Source organism: Mirounga leonina, unplaced genomic scaffold (assembly GCF_011800145.1).
Source record: "Mirounga leonina isolate KUSES-001 unplaced genomic scaffold, KU_Mleo_1.0 Mir_125, whole genome shotgun sequence".
NCBI classification, from domain to species: domain Eukaryota; kingdom Metazoa; phylum Chordata; class Mammalia; order Carnivora; family Phocidae; genus Mirounga; species Mirounga leonina.
The window spans coordinates 68577838-68601109 of record NW_023270305.1 but is presented as its reverse complement, the minus strand read 5'-3'; the positions used below and the strand labels follow the sequence as shown (position 1 = coordinate 68601109).

Below are 23272 nucleotides of genomic sequence, written 5' to 3'. Positions count from 1 at the left end.
GCTACCTTTCACCAAGGTGCTGAGTATCCTACCCGAGCTCTGCAGTGTAACTGCAATATCATTGGTGTGTCAGGAGTGAAGGGGTGTGGGGACCCGGGGTGGGGGTGGGGGACATGGATGGATGGAAGAGGAGAGGGATGGATCCTACACAGGGAACCCTGTCTCTGCTTCAGGTTTCTGGGAACATCAGTATGGCCAGGTTGGACAAGATGGCCATATCATGGTCCATCCTCAGAGTGGAGGAGAAGGGCCAAGAACAGCTATGGGCCCTGGACTTGGGGAAAGCTTGTGCCGCTCCCGGTCCTCTCCCTAGAATTCTGAGCATGGCCAGGACCCGACCTCACTCTTAGGGTTGTCATTGCTTCTTCTGGGTTTGTCCTGATGAGTTTTACCTCATTCCATGTGGGGTTATTCCCTTCCGCTTCATGAGTTCTCTTCTTGATATCTGCAAAGATACCAAGGGGCAGTTATTGGTGGCAGGAAATATTTCAAAGTCTAGGTTGAAGTGTGGTAAAGAGAGGTAGGACTCCAAGAACACTTCAAGTCTATGTTGGCAGATGTGATATGGCATGGATTCTTACGCTGGGGGGTTTCAAAATTTCTCACTTTTTGTCAGAGTAACATCATGCCATGTGACAGATGCTGTGTTCACTTCATTTTCTTCCTTGGAACGTAGTTCCTAGCCATCTTGCAGCCAGGTGGTGCCTTGTGACTCGTTCTGGCCAGTGCAGCGTGGGAGCGATTTTCACCACTGCCACGACTGGCTCCTAAAATCCCCCATGACATTCTTCCTCTCCCCACTCCGCACACCCATCCTCACCATCTGCGGGCAGGGTGGTGCCAGGATGACTTTGCAGCCACAAGCAACAAGCAGCGGGTCCCTAAACCGCTGCTTGGAGGAGCCCCTCAGGATTGCTGCCCCCCTTGATGCAGGACTTGGTGTGAGCAAGAGGTAAACTTTTATTGTATTAAGGCACTGAGATCTAAAGTTTTATTTGTTACCAGAGCAAAGCCTAGTGGACCCTAAGACATGCCAAAACATCTCTAATGGGTTAAAAGTTCTTCATCCACTAAAATTCTCCTCCTCCAGAAACATCTTTAACAAAGAACAGCTGATAGCCCTGCAAAGAACCTTTAAATTGCTAAATTACTTTGAGATTCTTCCCAAGGAAAGAATGTATGAAAGAGGGGGAGACAGTGTGTGTGCAAGCAAGCACCTGTTGGGTAGTCGGAAGGGGTGCAGGGTAGTGGATGGTATATGGGGGAAGAGGGGCTCAAAAAGGTGAAAAAGGAATAAAAAATATCAAACATTCAGTTATTAAGAATTTATAGGTAAATTTGTGAGCAAACCCAGGAGTCTGGGACTTAGGCATCTTTGTAAGAGGTATTTCTGGGAGGAGAAAGATCACATCCGTGGGATCGTAGGAAAGAAGGCTCAGAATCAGGCTGTTCCCTGGCTCATGGCAAAGACACACTGAATGTCCACTGTGCCTCTCTCAAGCTGTACCTGGGGACATAAACGCGTATGGATTGTCCTGTGAGCCCAGAGTCCCAAATGTCCACTCTCCGAGGGGTGTTGTCACGTTCAGTGAGCACAGTTTCACAAACCAGAAAAAAACTTAAGGTCTTCATTCTTTACTCATACCTATTATAGAAACAACTGTGCCTTCTTTCTCTTGACCCCGATTTTCTCACTCCCCGCACGTGCTGGGAAACCTCATTTGCCCATATCCACCAGCAGACAGACTGTCCATTTCTCTTGCCCTTCTTCCCTTCCTGCTCCCAGCTCTGTGTTGTGTAGACACGCTTAATCTCTTTCGTGTTGCCTCCTAAATCCTCTCACCCCTCCCCGCCCCCCCCGCCAACCTTCTTGGACATTTTTCCTTACCTATAAAAAATGGAGACAATAAATCTTGCCTCATTTGCCTCATGGGATTGTTGTGAGGAGCAAAAATCATTATGTTTACGAAAAGGCTTTGTTGGTTGTAAAGGTCCCTCATTAGGATCGAACAGTTACTATTGGAGGTTGTATGAGAGCTGTACATATATTGTCTTTTAAAATCCTCACATCAAGCCTATGAAGCAGGTGTTTTTTTTTTTGTTGTTTTGTTTTTTAAACCTCAATGTGTGGCACAGTCCTAGTTCACAGAAGCGGCTCGGGAAGTATTAATCTTCTCTTTTTCCCGTAGCCATTCCCCTGGAAAAAATGGGAGGCAGAGATGTCATAATAGGAGAAGTAATGGCAATAAAGCTAAGTTTCGAAAGAACCGGATGATGTCTACCCCGCCTTTCTGCCACACAGGGCATCTCTTACAGAGGAGGGCCCCCATGAGTCTATTTTTTCACCAAGAGCATGTTGCCTCTCAGGGCTCGTCTCTCCCATCCCAAAGCCTGGCTCTCACCTCGGAAGTAGGCAGACACACAGGGTCTGGGTGGGGGGCTGAGGGGCGGGTTAATCGTGGCTGACTCCACCACAAGCCGCAGCATGTCCTCCCCCTACTTCCCTCCTTTTCTCTGCAGCGGAGCCTCCTTCTTGGAGTACCTTGGTCCAACGTTCTCCCAGGGCTCACGGGGTGAGGAGAGCCCCGGGCCTGTTGCTTAGCAGTAGAGGTGATGTCACAAAGGTGGGAGGTTCTTGGTTCTGGAGAGGAACGGAGGGGAAGGACAGGAGGAAGTCACAAGGAGTACGAAGCCAGTGGCTTGAGGTGACTAGGCCTGTACAAACAACATGATTTGGCTGCTTGGCGTTTCCTCTTTCTTTTTCTTTCTCTCTTATTCTCACTGTCCCTCTGATTTCATGGTCAGGTATAAGGGTAGTGTTTCCTCTTTATATAAATAAGCAAGTTATCTGGAGTGAATCATTGCCAAAGTCCCACAATTTAAATGAGAAAATAAGAGAAGTGAGGTGATACGGGAAAAGGAATAGGTAAATCAAAGACCATTTCAAGGACAATTCAGGAGAAGCCCTTCTTAATGCATAAGCAAATATGTAGGCCTCTTTTTTTTTTTAAAGATTTATTTGTTTATTTGAGAGAGAGAGAGAGAGAGAGAGAGAGAGAGAGCGAGCAGTGGGGGAGGGGCAGAAGGAGAGAGAGAATCTTAAGCAGACTTTCGGCTGAGCTTGGAGCCTGACACAGGGCTCGATCTCACAACCCTGAGATCATGACCTGAGCTGAGATCAGGAGTCGGACACTTAACCAACTGAGCTCCCCAGGTTCCCCAAGCCTCCTTTTTCTAAAGGGAGCCTAAGTCCAGATATGAGTCTGTCTTTAACAAAGGGAAATGAGCTTTTTAATTAATGAGCTTTTATGCCAGCTGATTTTAAGGTTAAAAAAAAATCTCAGGGTCAATACAATTTTGCTGTGGCATCTTGACTGCTCTCAAGGCCTCTCGTCATGAGGATGGAGTTGGGTCATTTGCTCTTGTCTTGTCCACACTAAGCGTTTTACTGCTTCAGGTTTGAGTATTGTATAAATTACATCTTATCCAATAGCAGGAAGATTAATGGACGTTTTAAAAATGTGTCTTAGTTGATGAAACAATTGAATAGTAAGCTTACTGTGCCTTCTTTTTTTTTTTTTAAGATTTTATTTATTTGAGAGAGAGAGACAGAGAGAGTGAGAGCATAAGCAGAGTGAGGGGCAGAGGGAGAACCAGATTCCCCACTGAGCAGGGAGCCCGATGCAGGGCCTGAACCCAGGACCCTGGGATCATGACCTGAGCCAAAACCAAGAGTTGGATGCTCAACCAACTGTGCCACACAGGCTCCCCTAAGATTTTTTTTTTTAAGTAATCTCTACATCCAACATGGGGCTTGAACTCACAACCCCGAGATCAAGAGTTGCATGCTCCACCAACTGAGCCAGCCAGGCACCCCTACCATGAGCTTTTATAATTTAGTAAGAAGAAGATGAATACTCCCAAGGAAGATGAGGGAAAGTTTACAATAGGTGATTGCCAAATGGACAAACAAAATGATGTGAAAAAAAATTCAGTCTCTTTAATAATCAAAGAAACTCAGTGAGATACCATTTATCACTTTGCCAAATTGGATTCAAGAGCCAAAAAAAAAAAAAGAGAGAGAAAGATGTAAAAAAAAAAAAAAATTCAAGCCCATTAATAAGCAAAGAAATGCAAGAAGATATCATTTATCACCTCCCAAATTAGAAAAGAATGAAAGACAGTAAGAGTGACGTGCTGAGGAAGGAACAGGGGCAGAAGGAAGATACGAATCCTTACACAGCACCGATGGGAGAATAAATAGAAAAAGAGCAGAAGCCTGGCCTGGGATAAGTGCCAGGGAGAGAGAATAAACAGTGGGAGACAAGGGGCAGGCACTGCTCATTTTGGGTCATTTCTTCTAGTATTAACCTCTGTGTTTCTAAATAGCATCCGTTGAATTTTTCAATTTGAGACACTGGCTATTAAGTCAGCTCTTACCCCATCCCTCACTCCTTCCTGCCTTCTAGTTTCTCTCTCCCCCAGTTCCCCATTCATCACTTTCAGACATGGCTACTGCTGTTTATTATGCACGTGAGTTTAGCTTTCTCTCACTCTGCCTTTCCTATATCCCTGCGTCCTCTTCTCCCAATACAATTACCCCTCATCTGGGGACTAAACCTACACCCAGTCTTTTCATTATTATGCTGATGTATATTGTTTCATTGAAGATCAAGGAATATACAGTTGACCTCTGAACAACATGGGCTTTTTTTTTTTCCCCATGAAAAGAGTATTTTATTGTTTTTGTTCATACATGCCAAGTTTCAACTTTCAATAATAAAATTCAATAAATTTGATTCCTCAATCATAAAAACTTGCTTTACACATTATTTACATGTTGCCAAAGTCTATAGCCACATAAAACACCACAAGGATTTGACTCTATGCATGGTACCATCACACAGAAGGGAGCTGATCAAACAACATACAATCAAAGATTAACTTGAAGATAGGCACCGTGTATTTGGCACTGTTCATTAACATTATAACACCTTCCTCTGAGAAACAGGTATTCTTTTTTTTTTTTTGAGAGAGAGAGAGACTGGGGGTGGAGGGGCAGAGAGAGAGAGAGAGAGAATCATAAGCAGGCTCCATGCTGAGCATGGAGCCTGATGTGGGGCTCGATCTCATGACCCTGAGATCAGGACCTGAGCTGAAGTCAAGAGTCAGCTCCTTAACCGACTAAGCCACCCAGGCACACTGAGATAGGTACTCTTAAGCCACAAGATACCAGAATTTTGCTATTCACATCAAAAGCAGCTTTCAAACTTTGTGGTAACAGTAATCAGTTTAAAGAAACAAGGTACAACCAGAATTGGGAATGGAATTCAAACACTCCAACTTTTTGCTGTGCTCCAAGCTGCCATTCTTTTTTTTTTTAAAGATTTTTTATTTATTTATTTGAGAGAGAGAGAGCACATGAGAGGGGGGAGGGTCAGAGGGAGAAGCAGACTCCCTGCCGAGCAGGGAGCCCGATGCGGGACTCGATCCTGGTCGATTATGATCCTCCAGGATCATGACCTGAGCCGAAGGCAGTCGCCCAACCAACTGAGCCACCCAGGCGCCCCCAAGCTGCCATTCTTAAAGTCAGTTTAATCTGATGATTTTTCCATTGTGAACAACTTGGGTTTGAACTGCATGGGTCCCCTTGTACGTGGATTTTTTTCAATAAATACAGTGCAGTACTGTAAACTTATTTTCTCTTCCTTATTTTCTTTCTTTCATTTTTAAAATATATATATATATATATATATTTATTTATTTGTCAGAGAGAGAGAGAATACAAGCAGGGGGAGCAGCAGGCAGAGGGAGAAACAGACTCCCCGCTGAGCAGGGAGCCCGATGCGGGAGCTCGATCCCGGGACCCCGGGATCATGACCTGAGCTGAAGGCAGATGCTTAACTGACTGAGCCACCCAGGCATCCCAATCCTATGATTTTCTTAACATTTTCTTTTCTCTAGCTTACTTTATTGTTGGAATATAGTATGTAACACATATAACATACAAAATATGTGTTAATCGACCATTTATGCTATTGGTAAGGCTTCTGGTCAACAGTAGACTTAGTAGTTAAGTTTTGGGGAAGTCAAAAGTTATACATGGATTTTCAACTGTGCAAGTCGGGGTGGTCGGTGTCCCTAACCCCCATGTTGTTCAAGGGTCAACTGTACTCTAATTCCGTATCTTTTTTTTTTTAAGATTTATTTATTTTAGAGAGACAGAGAGTGCACAAGCATGTGTGAGTGGGGGGGAGGGGCAGAGGGAGAGACTCTTCAAGCGGATTTCCCGCTGAGCACAGAGCCCAACCTGGGGCTAGATCTCACCGCCCATGAGATCATGACGTGAGCTGAAATCAAGAGTCAGATGCTTAACCAACTGAGCCACCTGGGCGCCCCCATATCCTTTCTTATATATAGCTTTGTGTTTTCCTGTAAGTTAAGAATTTGTTTTTTCATTTGCTTGCTTATTTTGAAAGTTTGACCATGTCTTCCAACATCCTTCAGTAGCTCTGTGATACTCCTTTTTTTTTTAATGTTTTTTTAGTTAATGTTTTGTGTTTTTAGATAATGTTTTTTAGTAGTCTCTACACCCAACATGGGGCTCAACTTATGACCCCAAGACCAAGAGTTGCATGCTCTTCCAACTGAGCCAGCCAGGGCCCCTTACCATGTTTTTGGTGTCACCATTGAGTTTTTAGCCATTCTAGTGGATGTGAAGTGGTAAAGATTTATTTTTCATCTTGAACCATGTCTCTTGCCTTGGTATCCTGCTGTCAACGAATCCATCGATCATCAATCAGTCAACACAGAAACCACCCCCTATGTCCTGGGCTATGTTCTCTGAAGGATACAAAGAAGGTTAATGCCCCTGACTTTGAGGATCTACTCTTTACTATCTATGGTCAGTACCAAAATTCTTACTGGGGCATTTAGGGCCCTGCAGGCTCTGGCTATGTCTCTTTCTCAACTTCATTTCTTTCCACTTGCTGACCACTGTTTCCTAGTTATCTTTTTTTAAAAATGTTATCAAGCTCCCTTCTGCCTCTCAGAGCCTCCCCCCCTCCCCCCCGTTCCTTCTCCTAGAGATCTTCTCTCCCAGCGTATACCATGTTACCTCATTCTGCTCTTGGTTTCAGTTTCAGTGTTACCTTCACAGGGACACTTACCCCATCACCCAAGCCAAGGCTGGCTCACTGTTCTGTATGCTCATCACCTTGCCCTTTAACTAATCACAGTAGGTATGGTGGGGAGTGGAGTTGTGAGGGGTCAAATGCCTAGGTTCTGGAGCCAGACTGGTTTCTAGTTCTGCCTTTGATACTTACTAGCTATGTAACCTTGGGCAAAATACTTTACCTCCCTGGATAGGACTATAATAAAACTTAGCATATAAAGCCATTGAGAGGGTTAAATGAAGTAGGTCATTTATGTCACTTAGAACTTGTTTGGCATTCTCTAAATGCTAGCCCTTATTTTCACGGTTGTAAATTAAACAATTATTTATGTAGATTAACAAGAAGCATGCCTCGTCAGTGCTGTATCCTCAGCACCTAGCATAGGACTTATTGCATAGTAGGAATTTAAGAAATATTTGTGAACGAATGACTGAATACCAAGTGTATCCTCCAGGATATCAGAAGGAAAGACATTTTAGAGAGATGGCCAACTCTAATCAATTGGTAGTGACAACCTAGAGTCCTGTATGGAGAAAATGATTTTGAAGTTGCATCTGGGGTCACAGTGGACTGTGATTGATTAATCATGTCCGCCAAGGCACTGGAAAAACCCCTGCAAAGAAAGTGTTAAGGGTTTGACCTCTCTGCTATAGAGAACACTCACTATCCTGTTGGAAACCGTCCAGAATCGTGAAATGACCAGTTTGCCTCCCCACTCCCGGACCTTCCATCTTTCCTCTGGGCACTGAGGGCTCTGTGTTGCATTGCACATGCCCTCTGAAGCACTGTGTTTCTTTCTTTTGGCTGGTCTCTGGACCTACTTCCATCAGTGTTATTTCAGTTGTCTCACTCCTGCCCTGAGAGGCAACCAAAATGTGCTGAACCAATCCACTAATCACCCCAGAATGACTGGACTTGACTCTTAATTGTTTTCCACCCCAGGAACACCTACACTTAATTCTAGCCTGGGGGTGGGGTGTGTGTGCCTGTTTGTGGTATAGCCTGGGTAATGAATCAAATGCCAGGGGGGCCAAGGACACCTAGTGAAGGTGGCCAGAGTGAGGGCATATGCAGCCTCTATGCCTGCCACGCTGGAAGGTGAGTCCCGTGCTGCCACAGCCTCCAACTTTTTAAGAGAGTGCAGAAATCTGGATTTTTACATGAAATCTCCCTAGTTTAAAAATGTTTGCAATTAGGGAAACCTGGGTGGCTCAGTCAGTTAAGCGCCCAACTCTTTTTTTTTTTTTAAACATTTAATTTATTTATTTGACAGAGAGAGAGGGAACACAAGCAGGGGGACTGGGAGAGGGAGAAGCAGGCTCCCCGCTGAGCAAGGAGCACGATGTGGGGCTCGATCCCAGCACCCTGGGATCATGACCTGAGCCAAAGGCAGACGCTTAACGACTGAGCCACCCAGGCACCCAACTCTTGATTTTCGCTCAGGTCATGCCCTCAGGGTCTTGAGATCAAGCCCTGCCTGGGCTCCGTGTCCAGCGGGGGGTGGGGGTGGGGGGGTGGGGGTGTGAGGGGTGGATCTGCCCAAGATTCTCTCTCCCTCGCCCTCGGCCCCTCCCCCACTCGCTCTCTGGCTTGTTAATGCGCACGCACTCGCGCGCACGCACGCTCTTTCTCTCTCAAAAAAAAATTGCAATTAAATAAAATTTTAAGAAAGCAGTGGGTAAACCGAAGAAAATGGTATTGGGCTGTACTTGGCCCATTTGCTGTCCCCGCCTGGGCCCTTGCTAACCTTTCCAATCCCTCTGCAATGGCCTGGTCCTTCAGAGTTCAACCTTAGGTGACTTCCCCTTCATGACATCACCCCAATCCCTTCGTGGTACATCTTTCTTCTTGTAGGACACTCTGGGGACCCCCCATGGTAATTACCATCCTGAGATCTATTTGTACTCCTGCCACGTTACCAGAATTACTCATTTCATTCTCTCAGCTGCCCAGTGAAGTACTTGCACATTTAGAGATGAGGGGGGACGCTGAGATCTTGCTGGGGTCATAAAGCCATGGAGTTAAGGGTTGGAGCTGCGATTCCAACCCGCCAAGTCTGATCTCTACCTTGAGCCGCACTGCCTGATTAAACTCCTCAGCGGCAGGGCGGCGGTCTCAACTCTGGACTGAGTGCTGACTTTCTGCTTGGGAGACCCGCGTGCCTCCTGGTGCTCCTCTTCCCGCCTTTGTGGCCGCAGCCACTCCCTTTCCGGGTTTTGCCGCTCACCGCCCTCCTCAGGCGATAATCCGCTTCCGCATTTTGCGGGGCGCCGGGCGTGGAGGCGGTAACGCGCACGCGCGCAGGGATCCGGCCCGGGCCGAGCGCGCGGCCCGGCGATTGCGGGTGAGGGAAGGGCCGGCCTCGGCGGGGTGGCGGGTCCGGCGGGTTGCGGCCCGGGGTCGGGGAGAGCGGGGGTCTTGGCGAGGGCTTCAGGACTCCCGGGGCATGCGGGGATCGGGGGCTAGAGCCCGGGGCCAGGGCGGCTGGGGTCGGACGGGCGCGTTGGGCCGGGGACGGACTTGGGCCGCCGTGACGCGGGAGCCCGGCCGGGCCCGGGCCCGTGACGCGGGCGGGAGGCGGGTGCGAGGCGGCTCCTCCTCGTCGCGAACTCTCGGTGACCTTGGCCAAGTCGCTTCATCTTCCCCCGAGCCGGCGCCTCCGTCTATACAGTGCGAATTATAAGCCCTGCCTACTAGATGGGGCGTTTCGAGGCTCAGTGGCGAGACCCCCGGAGGGGGACGTGGAGTACCGGGCGGTTTGCCGGGGACTACCCACCCTGGGGCGGGGGAGAGGGGGCTTCCTGGGATAGCGTTTTGCTGCAGCCTTTGGGCAGGAGCTCTCATTTGGGTATTTTAAGGACTCCAGAGCATTAGCAAGTAGTTGCAAAACTTTTAACATAAGAAAGAGGCTTGAAGGGCTTTCTAGGGGCCCACGTTGCCCTGCTGTTCCTGGGGTGCTCCCGCTCTGGCCGCGGAGACGGCTCTGAGTATTTGGGGGATGGTGTGAAGCAATGGAGCGACGGAGCCCCTTAGCTTTGGAAGAATGAATGTTTGTGATTCGTGTTTGCCGGAACCCTTCCTGCCTGCATAGGAATTTGTGGTGCTGGCCAAGCAAGTTTAGTATGTGTCCATGTGAGGCCTTTGTGAACAGTGGAGTCAATCAGCTGTCCAGTAAACGAATTTTGTAGGGATTGAGTATGGAGGATCCTGTGGTGCCAATAGCCTTTTTGGGGGGTGGTGTGGGATCTCAGGAGCCCTTCCTGTGGTGGGCAAGGGTCTGTGGTGTAATGGATACTCAATTATGAATGATAGAAAGTCACAAAAGTAAGAGGGATATTAGATATTATTCTAGGTTGGAAGAAATTTAGAATCTTTGAATTGCCTTAAACCGAAACTTTTCACTGCAGGTGACTAGCATGCAGATACCCATTCTCTGACTTGCTGGCCCTCTACTGACATGGCCCACCGGGGTGGGGAGAGGGACTTCCAGACTTCAGCGCGGCGTATGGGCACCTCGCTGCTCTTTCAGCTTTCAGTGCACGAGCGGGAGCTGGACCTGGTTTTTCTGGATCATAGCTATGCCAAGCCATGGAGTGCCCACCCCGATGCCAGTAGTGCTCGCCCCACGCGCATGCTCTTTGTTACTCCCCGGAGGCAGCATGAAAGTACCATGTGAGTTTGGGCTTCTCTCCTAAGGGCTGCCCTTGCCCTCTAACTGGACAGTAATCAGATGGTGGGGATTAGAAAGGATTTTATTGTGGGAGATTGTATGGGGCCTTGGATATTTACTTAAGGCATCTCTGTTAGGCAGTGTGAGGTTATCCGGCCTATATGTAGACATCCGCATTCAAGACATCTAACAAGTTAGGAAAGCAAACAACATATTCTACGTAGTTAATAGGACTTGTATGGAAAGAGGATTATTTAGCTGGTGATGAAAAAGACAGAAGAGTTGATTTTTTAAAAATTGTCGCTCAGGATTAGACTCATTTCCTTTACTCCAGTGTTCTGGCTTGCTCCATCACTGGCAATGATAACCTTTTTGAGGTAACGTGATTTCCTTTTTCTGGCTTCACTCAGCAAAGTTTAGGAGCATATTCCAAGACATATTCCGCCTTGCTTTCTCTCTTAGCTTGTCACCCACGGGTTGATGTAAACCCTTCCTAGGTCTGATTGTATTTTCAACTGGCCTACATTATAGGGTAAGGACTTTTTTTTATAAATTTACTATGTAATATGTGATACAATTACATTTGGCCTAAATAAACTTGTTTAGCAGTTCTTTTGAGCTTTAAGTTATTCTAATTTTATTTCAAGATTGATTGATGTATTTTATTTTGATGATCAAATCATACCCTTAATAATTTTGTAAACTTTTTTGGGGGGAAGAGACTTTTTTTCTTTGTTTGTTTTAATCTAATCGAATGTCTTATCTTTCCTCTAGGACAGGTTTTAGGTTTGTTGGTGAATAGAGATCTTGTATTTTGCTTCTTTACATCTCCTATTGAGCCTTAATGAGCTAGAGATACCATGATGTGTGTGTTTTAAACATGAATAAAATAGTGGTGGTTTTTTTGTTTGTTTGTTTGTTTTTTAAGATTTTATGCGGGACTCGATCCCAGGACCCTGGGATCATGACCTGAGCCGAAGGCAGACGCTTAATGACTGAGCCACCCAGGCGTCTGGATTTATATTTTTAAAAGATTGCTTTGAATTTTTGTTGAATAGATACAATTCAGAAGTGGAAATAGAAGACCTGCTAGGATGCCATTGCAGTAGTGGGGGCCAGAGATCATGATAGGTTGAGTAGAGGCAGGAATAGTACAGATGAAGAAAAAGGATGACCTTGAGATGTATTTCATAGGTAGAACCAACAGGACCTGCCGTGGTGAATTGGAAAGACAGGGAAAAGGTGAAATTAGGATGAGTCAGATTTTTGGCTTGGGTAGCTGAGTAGTACTGTGAGTTAGGGAAGACTGGGGGATAGGTTAGGAATGGTGAAATCTGGAGTTCTCTTTTAGGCATACAAGTCCAAGTGCCTAGCTCAGTGTCTGGTCCAGAGAAGGTAATCAGCTCTTTCATCCACCACCAAATCTAGCTGCACATATTTCACTTCATTTCATAATGATGTAATTAATTATTCCAGCCACTGGGAATAGATGCAATAAGATCATCATTGGGGTCAAAAACGTTAAAGTGATGTTTGATAGACAGCCAGTAGACCATTTTGATTGGCATAGAATTTTGAATGACTAGTTTGGTGCAGTGAAGAGCCCTTATGGCACTAGGATTTAATTAACATTTTAAAATATGAAAGATCCATCACATATCCATTTCTGTTTGTTTCTGTTCTAGACTCCTTAAACAGTGAGTTAAATAAGGTGTCTACATTCCAGGTGATTTGTCTTAGACAATCATAGGCTTTTATAGCATATAATTACCAGTTGACTTGCTAATGAAAGGGAAAGTTTGTATGAATAATTTAAAACCAGCACTGTCCAACAGAACTCTTTGCAATGAGAAAAACGTTCTGTATCTGTGCTGTCTAATGTGGGAGCTGCTAGCCACATATGTCTATTGAGCACTTGAAATGTGGCTAGTGTAACCGAGGAACTGAATTTTTAATTCTGCTTAATTTTTATTAATTGAAATAGTTGCATGTGGCTTATAGTTACTGTATTGGAAAGTACATCTAGGCCGTCAACTGTTTGCTTTATGGAATATTTTTGTCTTTTAACAAAAATAGCTGTTTGTCATTTTTTATGTAGACACATTTTAAAATGACTTTGTGTTCCCCCCAGCACATAACAGCATGTCAGAGGGCAGAGATCTAGACAAGTGTGGGAAAGATGACTTTGGATCATAATTTTCTTGTGGGTATAATGTGCTTATGCATACTTCCAAGCTGATTATATTTAAAGAGTCATTTTTTGGCAACCAGATGATCGTTAAACACCTGTGTTGTGTGAAGTACGTGTGGCCTGGTCCTATTTCCTCACCTGTTTACAGTGAATCAGACGTCCCAATAGATGTGGAGACAGTCACATCAACTCCTGTGCCGCTCTATGACAATCAGAAGGCACGCAGCGTGATGAATGAGTGTGAACGGCATGTCATCTTCGCTAGGACCGATGCAGATGCCCCTCCTCCACCAGAGGACTGGGAGGAGCATGTCAACAGGTAGGCCACTGCTCAGGAGGACTGGTCACTGCAGGGGTAATGGTCATCGCATTGTCAGTATTTTGTATCATCATCTTCATTGAAACACATCTACTAGGAGTTTATTTCATTTGTAGCCACACGAGTCAGAATGTTTTCTTAACTCTGTGTTATAACTCTCAGCTCAGGATGCAGTGAGGTGCTTGAGAGGAGGACTTTTGTCTCAACCTTCTTTGCATCCCTGACCCTAGGACACTGCCTGGCACGTAGTAGGCATATAATAAATGCTTATTGAATAAGTGAATGAATTGAATATGATAGGTATGACTAGTTCTGTATCTTATAGTGTAGGCTATGCTGTCGGAGTTACTCTGACTACAAACAGACAAGCCATTAAATAAGAGTACATTTGTAAGATACTGTATTTATATGGTCTATAACTAGAGTAATGAAAATGTTTTGGAGTCACTTGAAAAGCTAACAGATGTTTGATTTGAGTGGCTTTTAAAAATAGATTTACAGTCTATGGTTTTGAGGGAGTTTTCATGAGTTTGTTGGCTGATTTTATTCCCTTGCTTCCTGCTGACCCAGGGGACTCCATTCTTCTCTGGCCCATTTGTCATTGTTCCTTTAACATACATTTATTTATTTTATTTTTTTTAAAGATTTTATTTATTTATTTGAGAGAGAAAGAATGAGACAGAGAGAGAGCATGAGAGGGGGGAGAGTCAGAGGGAGAAACAGACTCCCCGCTGAGCAGGGAGCCCGATGCGGGACTCGATCCCGGGACTCCAGGACCATGACCTGAGCTGAAGGCAGTCACTTAACCAACTGAGCCACCCAGGCACCCTAACATACATTTATTTATCTTTTACTTACTGCAAACAACTTTATGAAGATAAAATTTACATACCATACAATTCACCTGTTTAATGTGTACACAATCAGTGGTTTTTAGTATATGCACAACCACAGTCAATTTGATGAACATTTTTGTCATCCACAAAAGAAACTCTGTACCCTTTAACAGTCACTTCCCATTTCCTCCCAATCCCTTCATCCCCTGGCAACCACCAGTCTACTGTCTTTCTCTCTAAATTTGCATATTCTGGACATTTCATATAAATGGAATCATAAAATATGTGTCCTTTTGTATCTGCCTTATTTCACTTAGCATAATGTTTTCAAGGTTCATTCATGTTGTAGCATGAGTCAGTACTTCATTCCCTTTTATTGCTAAAATTCCATTGTGTGGATATAACACATTTTGTTTGTCCATTCATCCATTGATGGATATTTGGGTTGCTAACACTATTTGACTATTTTGGATAATGTTGCTATGAACATTCATGTGCTTTTTTTTGTGGACATGTGTTTTCAGTTCTCTTGCATATATACCTAGGAATGGAATTGCTGGGTCATATGGTAACTCTGTTTAACTTTTGAGGAATTTCCGACTATTTTCTAAAGGGGCTTCGCCATTCTACATTCCCACCAGCAGTGTATGAGAGTTCCAGTTTTCCCACATCTTTGCCAACGCTTGTTATTGTCTGCCTCTTTTTTTATTATTACCATTCTAGTGGATGCAAAGTGACATCTCATTGTGGATTTAATTTGCATTTCCTTGATGGCTCTATCTCTATCTGCTGTGTGTAAGGGAATGTTAAAATCTTCACATCAAGAGTATGTAGGTGGTAAACTTGCCATAATGTTGGAGAGCTCTTGTTTTATAATAATGGAAGAGGAAGAGGTAATTAGATAGGAAGAAGGGTAGGAAGGTTTGAGGCAATTGGCACGGTTTCTGAGTCTGGTCAGAAGCAGGGAATGAGATTGAGCAGGTATGCTTGTGTGAGGAGGGTAGTAGCTATGGGAGGAGGAGCAGTTCTCCACCTGGATGAAGAGCTTGTGAAGAAGTAAGTTGTTTGGGGTGTTGAGTTGGAATTACTGTTGTCCCTAAGAAGGGAAAATGCTCTCCAGAGCTTCAGCTAAAGAGAGAAACTTCTGTGAGTGAAGATCAACTACTAGAGTATTCCTGGAGTCACTGAATGCAGCAAAACTGCATTGTTTTGCCATTGTTGCGGTTAATAATAATAAAAAAAATGGTGACAATGGTAGTACCAAAAAGAACTACCATTTGTTGAGAGCTTTCTAGGTGCCAGGCACTGTGCCACGTGCTTCATATGCATTATTTCTTTTAATCCTCACAATAATTCTCTGAGCTATATCCCTTCTTCGTCTCTATTTTATAAGATGAAGAAATTAAGCTCGGGGAGTTTAAGAAACCTTAGTTTAGGAAGTGATGGAGCAGGAATTTGTTCAAAGCAAGCCGTCTGACTCCAGAGCTCAGTGTTCTTGGCTATGTACCCTTTCTTTAAGGGCAAACCTCTCAAAAAGAGAGACCAGTTAGTGGTGGCTGAACAAGGCAGCCTTACACCGTTATGTGTCCCTTTGTGGTGTTACCAGTTGCCTTGTCCTTGGTTTTCAATTTCCGAAACTGCGTGGGAGAACTACATGAAGTTCTTTTTATCTGTTCACCCGTGGTCATGATCAGGAGGTTTTTAGGGACTCTTCATACTAACCAAAGTCATCAGAGACTTAATGCATATGAATATCTGATTCTTAATTTATAAGAAGAGAAATAACCTGTAAGGCAGATGAGACACTGGGGTGGCCTGGCCAGAGCATCAGTTCTCAGTAGGAGAGTTTGGGAAGCTATTCCGTTCCAGAAGTGGGTGGTGAGTGGACAGTCTGTCCTGGAGGCCCCCTCCTTCAACAAGGCGGCTGGAGGCACCCATCTTTCCTGAAAGCAAGATGGGCCCACAGAGTAGGCCAGGGCACACCATCACCTGCCCTGTCCTGCAGAGAAACACTGACAGAATCTTATCTTTGGCTTGTCTTTCTCCATGTGGACCTCCATCCTTCTGTTATGACATTGCCACAGATTGATATGATTAATTAGCGCTCAGTTTATCTCAGATTATTTGTTTTTTAGTGTCTGATGAGATTTTGGAGGAGTCCTCTCATTAGCAACAGGCTTACAAACCATCTCTTCAGGTAGGTCACTTTTGCACACAGCTAATTTCATTATTTGATGATACTTACTGGCTTCAATTTCAGAGGTCACCATTTTATGACCTTGTCCCCGAATTCTGGATGTGTAGCCTGTGTAGAGCTTGCAGTTAGTTCCTTGTGCTCTGATTATAATCATCTTGTTGCCATTCTTTCCCTTGACTTGATTGTTAAATTGCTGCTTCTTTTCTTCCTGTATAAAATCCTGTAAAATTAGTTTCCCACATCAAGAACTCATGGTCTATAGGACAGTGCCCTAGAAATCTGTTTTTCCTCAGAGCTTGCTGATCTATCAGTAGAGTCAGAAACTTAATTTTCTTTGTTGGAGCCCTATTTCCCCTCTTGAATTATTTCAGTAGAAACTGCCTTTAGATAGCTTTCTTTGTATAGATAATGAAGGCCCCCTCCTACCCCCAACCAACTCTGATTTTCTCTAGTAATGCCTGATATTTTGTGAAACAATTTAAATATCCCTCTCTGCCTGATTTAATTGCCTAGATCAGGGGTTGGCAAACTATGGCCCATGTGCCAGATTTCACCCGTTGCTTGTTTTTGTTTGGCCCATGAGCTAAGAATGGTTTTTACATTTTTAAGTGGTTGAAAAAAAGTCAAAAGACACATGAAATCAGATTTCATTGTCCGTAAATGTAGTTTCATTGGAACACAGCCATGCATGTTATTTAGGTATTGTCCTTGTCTTCTTTTGCACCATCCCCACAGAGTTGAATCCTTGTGACCCAGGCCATGTGGCCCACAAACTGAAATATTTACTATACAGTTCATTAAAGAATAAGTTTGCTGACCTCTGGTCTAGATCATGCTCTTGTGTCTGCATGTCAAAGTCATGTGGCTTGTAGAGCCTTTGGAAATGATTTACATTTGCTGTATAGCACTGTCGTCCTGAGGAAATTGGACTGGCTTTTTTTTTTCCCCCAGATGTTTTATCAAATGCCAAGTTTAATTAGATACACAGCTTTTGAAAGAGACTTAACAAAATACTCCTGGCACATGATATTTCTCAGCATGGTCAAATGGATGTTAGGACATTTCCAACATTTCAGTAAAAGAATCTAGTATCCTTAAGCAGCTTATCTTATCTTAAAATTCAGAACTTCTGAATTTTGCCAAAGGAAAATTGTTCTCCATTTAAAAATTTGCTCTAATTATATCTCTCGATATTGTATGTACCTGTCTGCGTATTAATCTTAGGTTGGATATTTGAAATTTTGAGTCCAAGATCTTTGAGTTATTTCTCCCTCTCCCCCCTCCCTCCCTCTCCTTCTCTTTCCTCTTCCTTTCTTCCTTTCTCTTAGTGTTTAAGCAAAGAATTTTTATAATCTGGAAAAAAGTAAGTGTGGCCTATTCAGTCCCTCTGATGTTCTTTGTCTCTCCCTGTTTGACTTCTGGTTAAAAAAAAATCCTTTAGACATTTTAATATTGAATTAGTCTCTCTTAAAACAGTATCAGAGAAAGAATATTACCTTTGAAAACATCAGGCTTTTCTGGGACCAATGTGACTTTGGCTGCTTTGGATAAGATGAGCCAGAGGTCAGACATCAGTCAGGTTCTATCAAAGCATGGGGAATATGAGATTATCTGATCTCATCTAAGAAATGAAGAAAAGGCACTTTTGCACTCATGAAAATTGAATTGGTTTAGGTGGGGGGAGCACATTGACTCATCACAGTTCCCATCAGCTATTTGACTGTTTAGACTTGTATTTAAAATTCTGTCTCCTGTTTTTAAATTTTTCCTTAATTATATCTTTTGCATGCTCTTTATCTTAATCTTGGGTTAGATCATTTTTTTTTCCCTGCCCACTTAATTTTCCAGCCTCCCACGAAGCTGACAAAATATAGAGAACACGTTTCAGTTCTTGGAATCACTTTGTTATATATCCAGCAACAATCTTAAGAACTTTTTCTGGGATTTTAGACTCTCAACATTGTGGTTTTTCAATTTAATCTCAACTGTCGTTGGTGTATGGTAGTAATTTCTAAGTAGCTTTCTAGCCCCCTCCCATTTTGTTCACGTCATTTTTCTTGCTCCCATCATTTTGGGTTTCAGAATAAATATAGAGTAAGAAAAACAAATAGGGAAAACATCCTGTTATATAATAAAGAACAGGATAATTTTGGAACTGCTGTTGGTGCCTTGTAAATAAATTATACTTCATTCTCTGTCCTTGGAATTAAAGTTTGCAACATGATCAATAGACTTTGAGAAAGCACAAGAGATTGTTGAACATGAAGGAATTGTATTCGCTGCTTATCCTGTTTGATTAAAAGTGAGCAATGTTGCCTGGGGTGAAGCTACAGTATAATACCACTTTTGAGGTCCTGCAGTTTTTTTATACATATTATTTTCACATAACTGGAAATTTGAAAATTTTGACACAGATAGCCTTTGATCTTTCATTTCCACTTGAAATTTATCTTACAGAGATACTTGCATGCCTATATAAAGATGTAGACAGATGTGTGTAGTGTGTATTGGTGGGGAAAGGAAGGGTGGTCACTGCAACCGTTTATAATAGCAATAAAAGAGGCACAACCTAAATGCCCACCAGGAGGGTGGAACCAGCCATTAAAAACAAAGAGGTGTGTTGATATGGAAATACTGTATTTCCAAGTCCACCTGAGAATTGCTATACGTGAGAAAGCGACTACTCATGTGAATGTGCTGTGCATTTAAATAATGTGGAGGAAAATGAGATCGTGAACCAATGGGCTGGAGCTACTTTCCCACAAACCTTCCTGATCCCGAGATATCCTGAGTTCCAATGTTGAGTTGAAGCCTCTCCCCACCTCCCAAGTCAAAAATCTCTGAAATATCAAACCGCAACAAAAACTGACTGGATCCTAATGAAGTAGCAGGAATTAAGCCAAGAGAACTAGGGGAAAATAAGAAAAAGGACAATTCCACAAAACCCAAGACTGCTTTTAGTACCCCATAAGGGGGTTATGAAGGGTGGGAGGCTTGGGAGGTTAAGGGATTCAGCTGTAGCAAGAATAGCTACTGAAGATAGAGGGTGCTTCTGAATTCTCCATCGTGGACTCAGCTGTTCTCTTACTGTTGTGCTTCCATCAGTCAGAATAGCTGAGGTTTTGGTTGCTAGAAGCAACCTTGGAGACCAAGAGGTCCACATCTATTTTATAGTCAAGGAGCCTGAGGACACACAGCCAGCTCTTTATTGCAGAGCTGGTTAGAGTCCTTGCTCCTAGTTAGTGTCCTCTTGGACTCTTTGTGTGTATGTGTGTGTGTGTGTGTGTGTAACTGTAGTCGTAAAACTGGAGATGTAGGTGGAGATTTTATTTTACAGAGGAAATGAAGGCCCGTTATTTTCTCCCTTTCTAGAGGGTGTGTACTCTAAGGGCAGTAGGATCCTTGTAGAAAATGAATAACAAAGGATAATTTGTCCTCCATCTGCATATTTATTGGGCCTTGTTACTAGTATTCTTAGATGACCTGTAGAAAATAGGGTATCTTGCTGGTGGTATATGATGGAAAAGATACTAGTTTGTTATAAAGTAAGAGAAATTGAGATTGTTGAAGCTGTTTCCAGCAGCTTCCCTCGGTTTGCCCACCCAGGTATGCCCACCCACTCAGTTTACAGTTGAACCTGAATCATGTAGCGTTCCTCTCCTGCTCAGTGCTTAGTGTGGTAGGGAGTGTAGGGGTTGGTGTCTGCACTCAGCTATTTACAGGACTTGGAATGTAGTATGCATACAGTTCATCCATTTATTTATTCAGCAGATGTTCAAGTGACTCTTGTGTGTCAGACACTGTTTTACATGCTGGGGATATAACACTTAAACAAAACCAACAAAAATCCCTGCCATTTTGCCCTTTACATTCTAGCAGAGGGAGACACACTAAACAGAAGTAAAATGGGTAGAGCATGAGGTGGTGATATGGCTGGAAGGGGGGTAGGGAATCTGGGTATTGGTAGTTTTAAATAAGGGTGAGTCAGGGGAAGCCTCAGTAGAAGGTAACATTTGAGCAATGACCTGGAGGAGATTGGAGAGGGAGCCGTTGTTTGAGGTAGAAGGAATAGATGACCAGGGCCCAGTCTGTGATGTGGGAGCATGGACGGTGTGTGTGTCAGGTGGGATGGGGCAGTGTGATGAAGCCCAGTAAGTCAGGGCAGTGATGGATGATGAGGTTGGAGGCAGTGGGGTCCAGATAGCCTACTGCAAGGAGGTGGTTGGTTTTAACTGATTGGGGCCACTAAAGGCCTTTGAGCAGAGTCACATGATTTGACTTAGGATTTTTGATTGATTTTTTTCTCTCCATAATTGATTTTCCACATTGACTTTCTAAAAGGTTGTACTAATTTATATTTCCATCAGCAAAGTATGGAGGGACCTATTTTCTTACACACTTACAACATAGAGTATTACTAAATTTCTTAATTTTCACCCATTTGATAGGTGAAAAGTAATATTTTACGATTTTCCTTTGTATGTGTGATTTTGGAGGGAGTTGACTACTTTTTTTGTGTGAACTGCCTTTTCGTGTTCTTTGCCCATTGTTTTTGTTTTGAGTATTTTATCATTTTGTCACTAATTTTCTGGAGGTTTTTTCTATTTTGATGAAATGACAGTTACTTTTCCATTGTGTTTTGACTTTGTTTATGATAGTTTAGTTTTTTCCTTTACAGAAGTTTGAAGTTTTTATTTATCTTTATATCGTTAATATTTATCTTTCTTTTATGGCTTCTAGGTCTTAGGTCATACTTAGAAAGGTCTTATTCATACATTATACACACACACCCACCACTTTTTCCTATTTAGTAACTTTATTTTTTAATATTTAACTTTTCTACTTAGAATTTATTTTGGTGTAAAGAGTGATGTGTAGGGGTCCAGATTTTCTTTTTCCAGTTGGCTAGTTGTTGTCTCAGCCCTATTTACTTTAACCCTACTGATTGAAATACTACTATGATCTCATTCCAGGTTCTCATTTGAGTCTGGCATCCACTTAAATTTGTTTTTTTAAAGGTAACTTAATTACCAGTTTTTTTGTGTGTGTGTGGCAGGGAGAGTTGATAAATATTAATTGGGCATCTTCTGTTACCTTTCTCTTAAGTCTCTTTAGGAAGGTTACTGACCAGAGTTCGAGTATCAGAGTCATTAAGATTGCCAGGAGTGGGCTGAGGGGGGACTTAAATAGCTCCTCGCCACTGTGCTGGGTGTGATGAGGTGGGAACAACAGCAGTAGGACTAGTTCCTAATTGCAGGAGTTTACTGCTGAGTTGGAGGACACACTAAGCCTTCCTTAATCAAAGTAGAAGTGTGTATACCAGTGTCATGCGGGGATGGTATAGTGTTAACTTATATGGAACAGACCATTCAAAAGTAAACTTGCTAATTGTGTAGTATACAGAAAAATATAAAAAATATACATGGAGAAGGGAGAGAGAGAGTGTGGGGTGCACTATTAGGGAAAGGCTTCATTTGTTATGTTCCTAAAGGTAATTTAAATAGGTCTCTTATCTTAGTCTGAGGTTTTAGTATACTGAAATACTTGTTCATCCTGTCTTTTTGTGTGAAATATTAAACATGTGAAATTCAAATACATCTGTGCAATGGTGCCATGCTTTTACTTATTAATGGGTTATTTTAGCCTCTAGATAAATAATTAGCTTGGCTAGCACTGAAAAAAAACTTCATTCATAACTGGTTTTGACTTGTAGTATATATATTAATACAAATGTATGCTGAGATGACTTATGGGCAGGATTGGGACTAGAATCTAGGTCTTGTGCTTTAGCTCCATGGTCTTTAAGCTGCTTTCAGTTATATTATTTCATAGTGCTGACAAAAAACATGGCATAATCTTTGTACAGTGTACATGCATGAGGAGTGTCCCCAGCGTTTGACTTTAATTCCTCAGAGTTTCTCTTATAGGACTGGCTGGACAATGGCCCAGAACAAGCTATTTAACAAGATCCTCAAAGCCCTGCAGTCTGACCGGCTTGCCCGCTTGGCCAATGAAGGGGTAAGACTCTAGAAATTGGCCCATTGGTGTTCTCTTCCTAGTTCAGCCTTACTGGCTGACTGACTTGTCAGTCCCTCTCCCGCCTGCCCCAGTTGTTAACAAGGTGGCCCTCATGTGTTACCACCTCACCTGCATCTTCTAGGCTTGCAATGAGCCAGTGCTGCGCCGTGTTGCTGTGGACAAGTGTGCGAGGAGAGTGCGGCAGGCTCTGGCAAGTGTGAGCTGGGACACCAAGCTGATCCAGTGGCTGCACACCACCCTGGTGGAGACCTTGAGTCTGCCCATGCTGGCTGCCTACCTGGATGCTTTGCAGACACTGAAAGGGAAGGTAAGGCTATGACTGGCGTCTGCCCTGTCCTGGGTTGGCCAGCCTCTGCTGTGGGTTCAGGAAGTGGGGTTGGGCAAGGTCACTGCCTGGTCAGCCTGGAGGACATGACTGAAGCGAGCAGGTTTGCTATTAAAAATAGGAGACATGGTATCATTTCACGTTTTGTCTGGTATAAACGTCTTTAGCCCTACTGTCTCCAGATGAAGTGTGAGGCCTGAAAACCATTTAGCCTCTCCAGCCCTGCAGCTTGTGGTTTGAGTCACCTCTGAGGTGAGGTGAGAAAAGAATTAAATTATCATGGGGGAGACGAAGGGTTTACCAGAGGGTGTGTTGAGGCAAGAAGCAGACTTGGGTGTTCAGAGTGCGGGGCTGCGGAGTAGGGAGATTTCCAGAGTGCTGTCCATTCTAGACTATGCTCTCAGCAGTGGTTCCTATACTGACAGACTCTTGTTCTCTTAGACTGTCAGGTTCACAATGAATACTTTGGTTGTTTCTCTCTCAAACTTTTTTGAATTTATTTTTAATTTTTAAGTATAGT

At 43.4% G+C, this 23272-nt stretch overlaps 2 protein-coding genes across 12 annotated transcripts in view; one reads left to right on the top strand and one right to left on the bottom strand.

Annotated features, from left to right (window-relative positions):
• FER1L5 (fer-1 like family member 5) overlaps positions 1–9382 on the bottom strand; it is a 63927-nt gene extending 54545 nt beyond the window's left edge. The window contains exons 1-3 of the mRNA XM_035001691.1: positions 9243–9382; positions 2403–2641; positions 393–445 (exon numbers count right to left, since the gene is read on the bottom strand). Coding sequence (XP_034857582.1) covers positions 393–445; positions 2403–2487 — 138 coding nt within the window. The 5' untranslated portion in view covers positions 2488–2641; positions 9243–9382. The remainder of the gene's footprint in view (positions 1–392; positions 446–2402; positions 2642–9242) is intronic.
• A 64-nt stretch (positions 9383–9446) lies between these two features.
• The window catches only part of KANSL3 (KAT8 regulatory NSL complex subunit 3), a 40706-nt gene continuing 26880 nt past the window's right edge, over positions 9447–23272 (top strand). For 2 of the 11 annotated variants that reach the window (XM_035001698.1, XM_035001695.1), the window contains exons 1-4: positions 10633–10847; positions 13185–13355; positions 22316–22406; positions 22549–22734. In XM_035001698.1, the coding sequence (XP_034857589.1) occupies positions 10633–10847; positions 13185–13355; positions 22316–22406; positions 22549–22734 (663 nt within the window). Of the gene's footprint in view, positions 9520–9733; positions 9846–9962; positions 10848–11307; positions 11378–11811; positions 13356–16326; positions 16389–21387; positions 21407–22301; positions 22407–22548; positions 22735–23272 lie in introns of those variants that run through there. The other 9 variants (XM_035001692.1, XM_035001693.1, XM_035001700.1 and 6 more) reach the window with 9 other exon arrangements.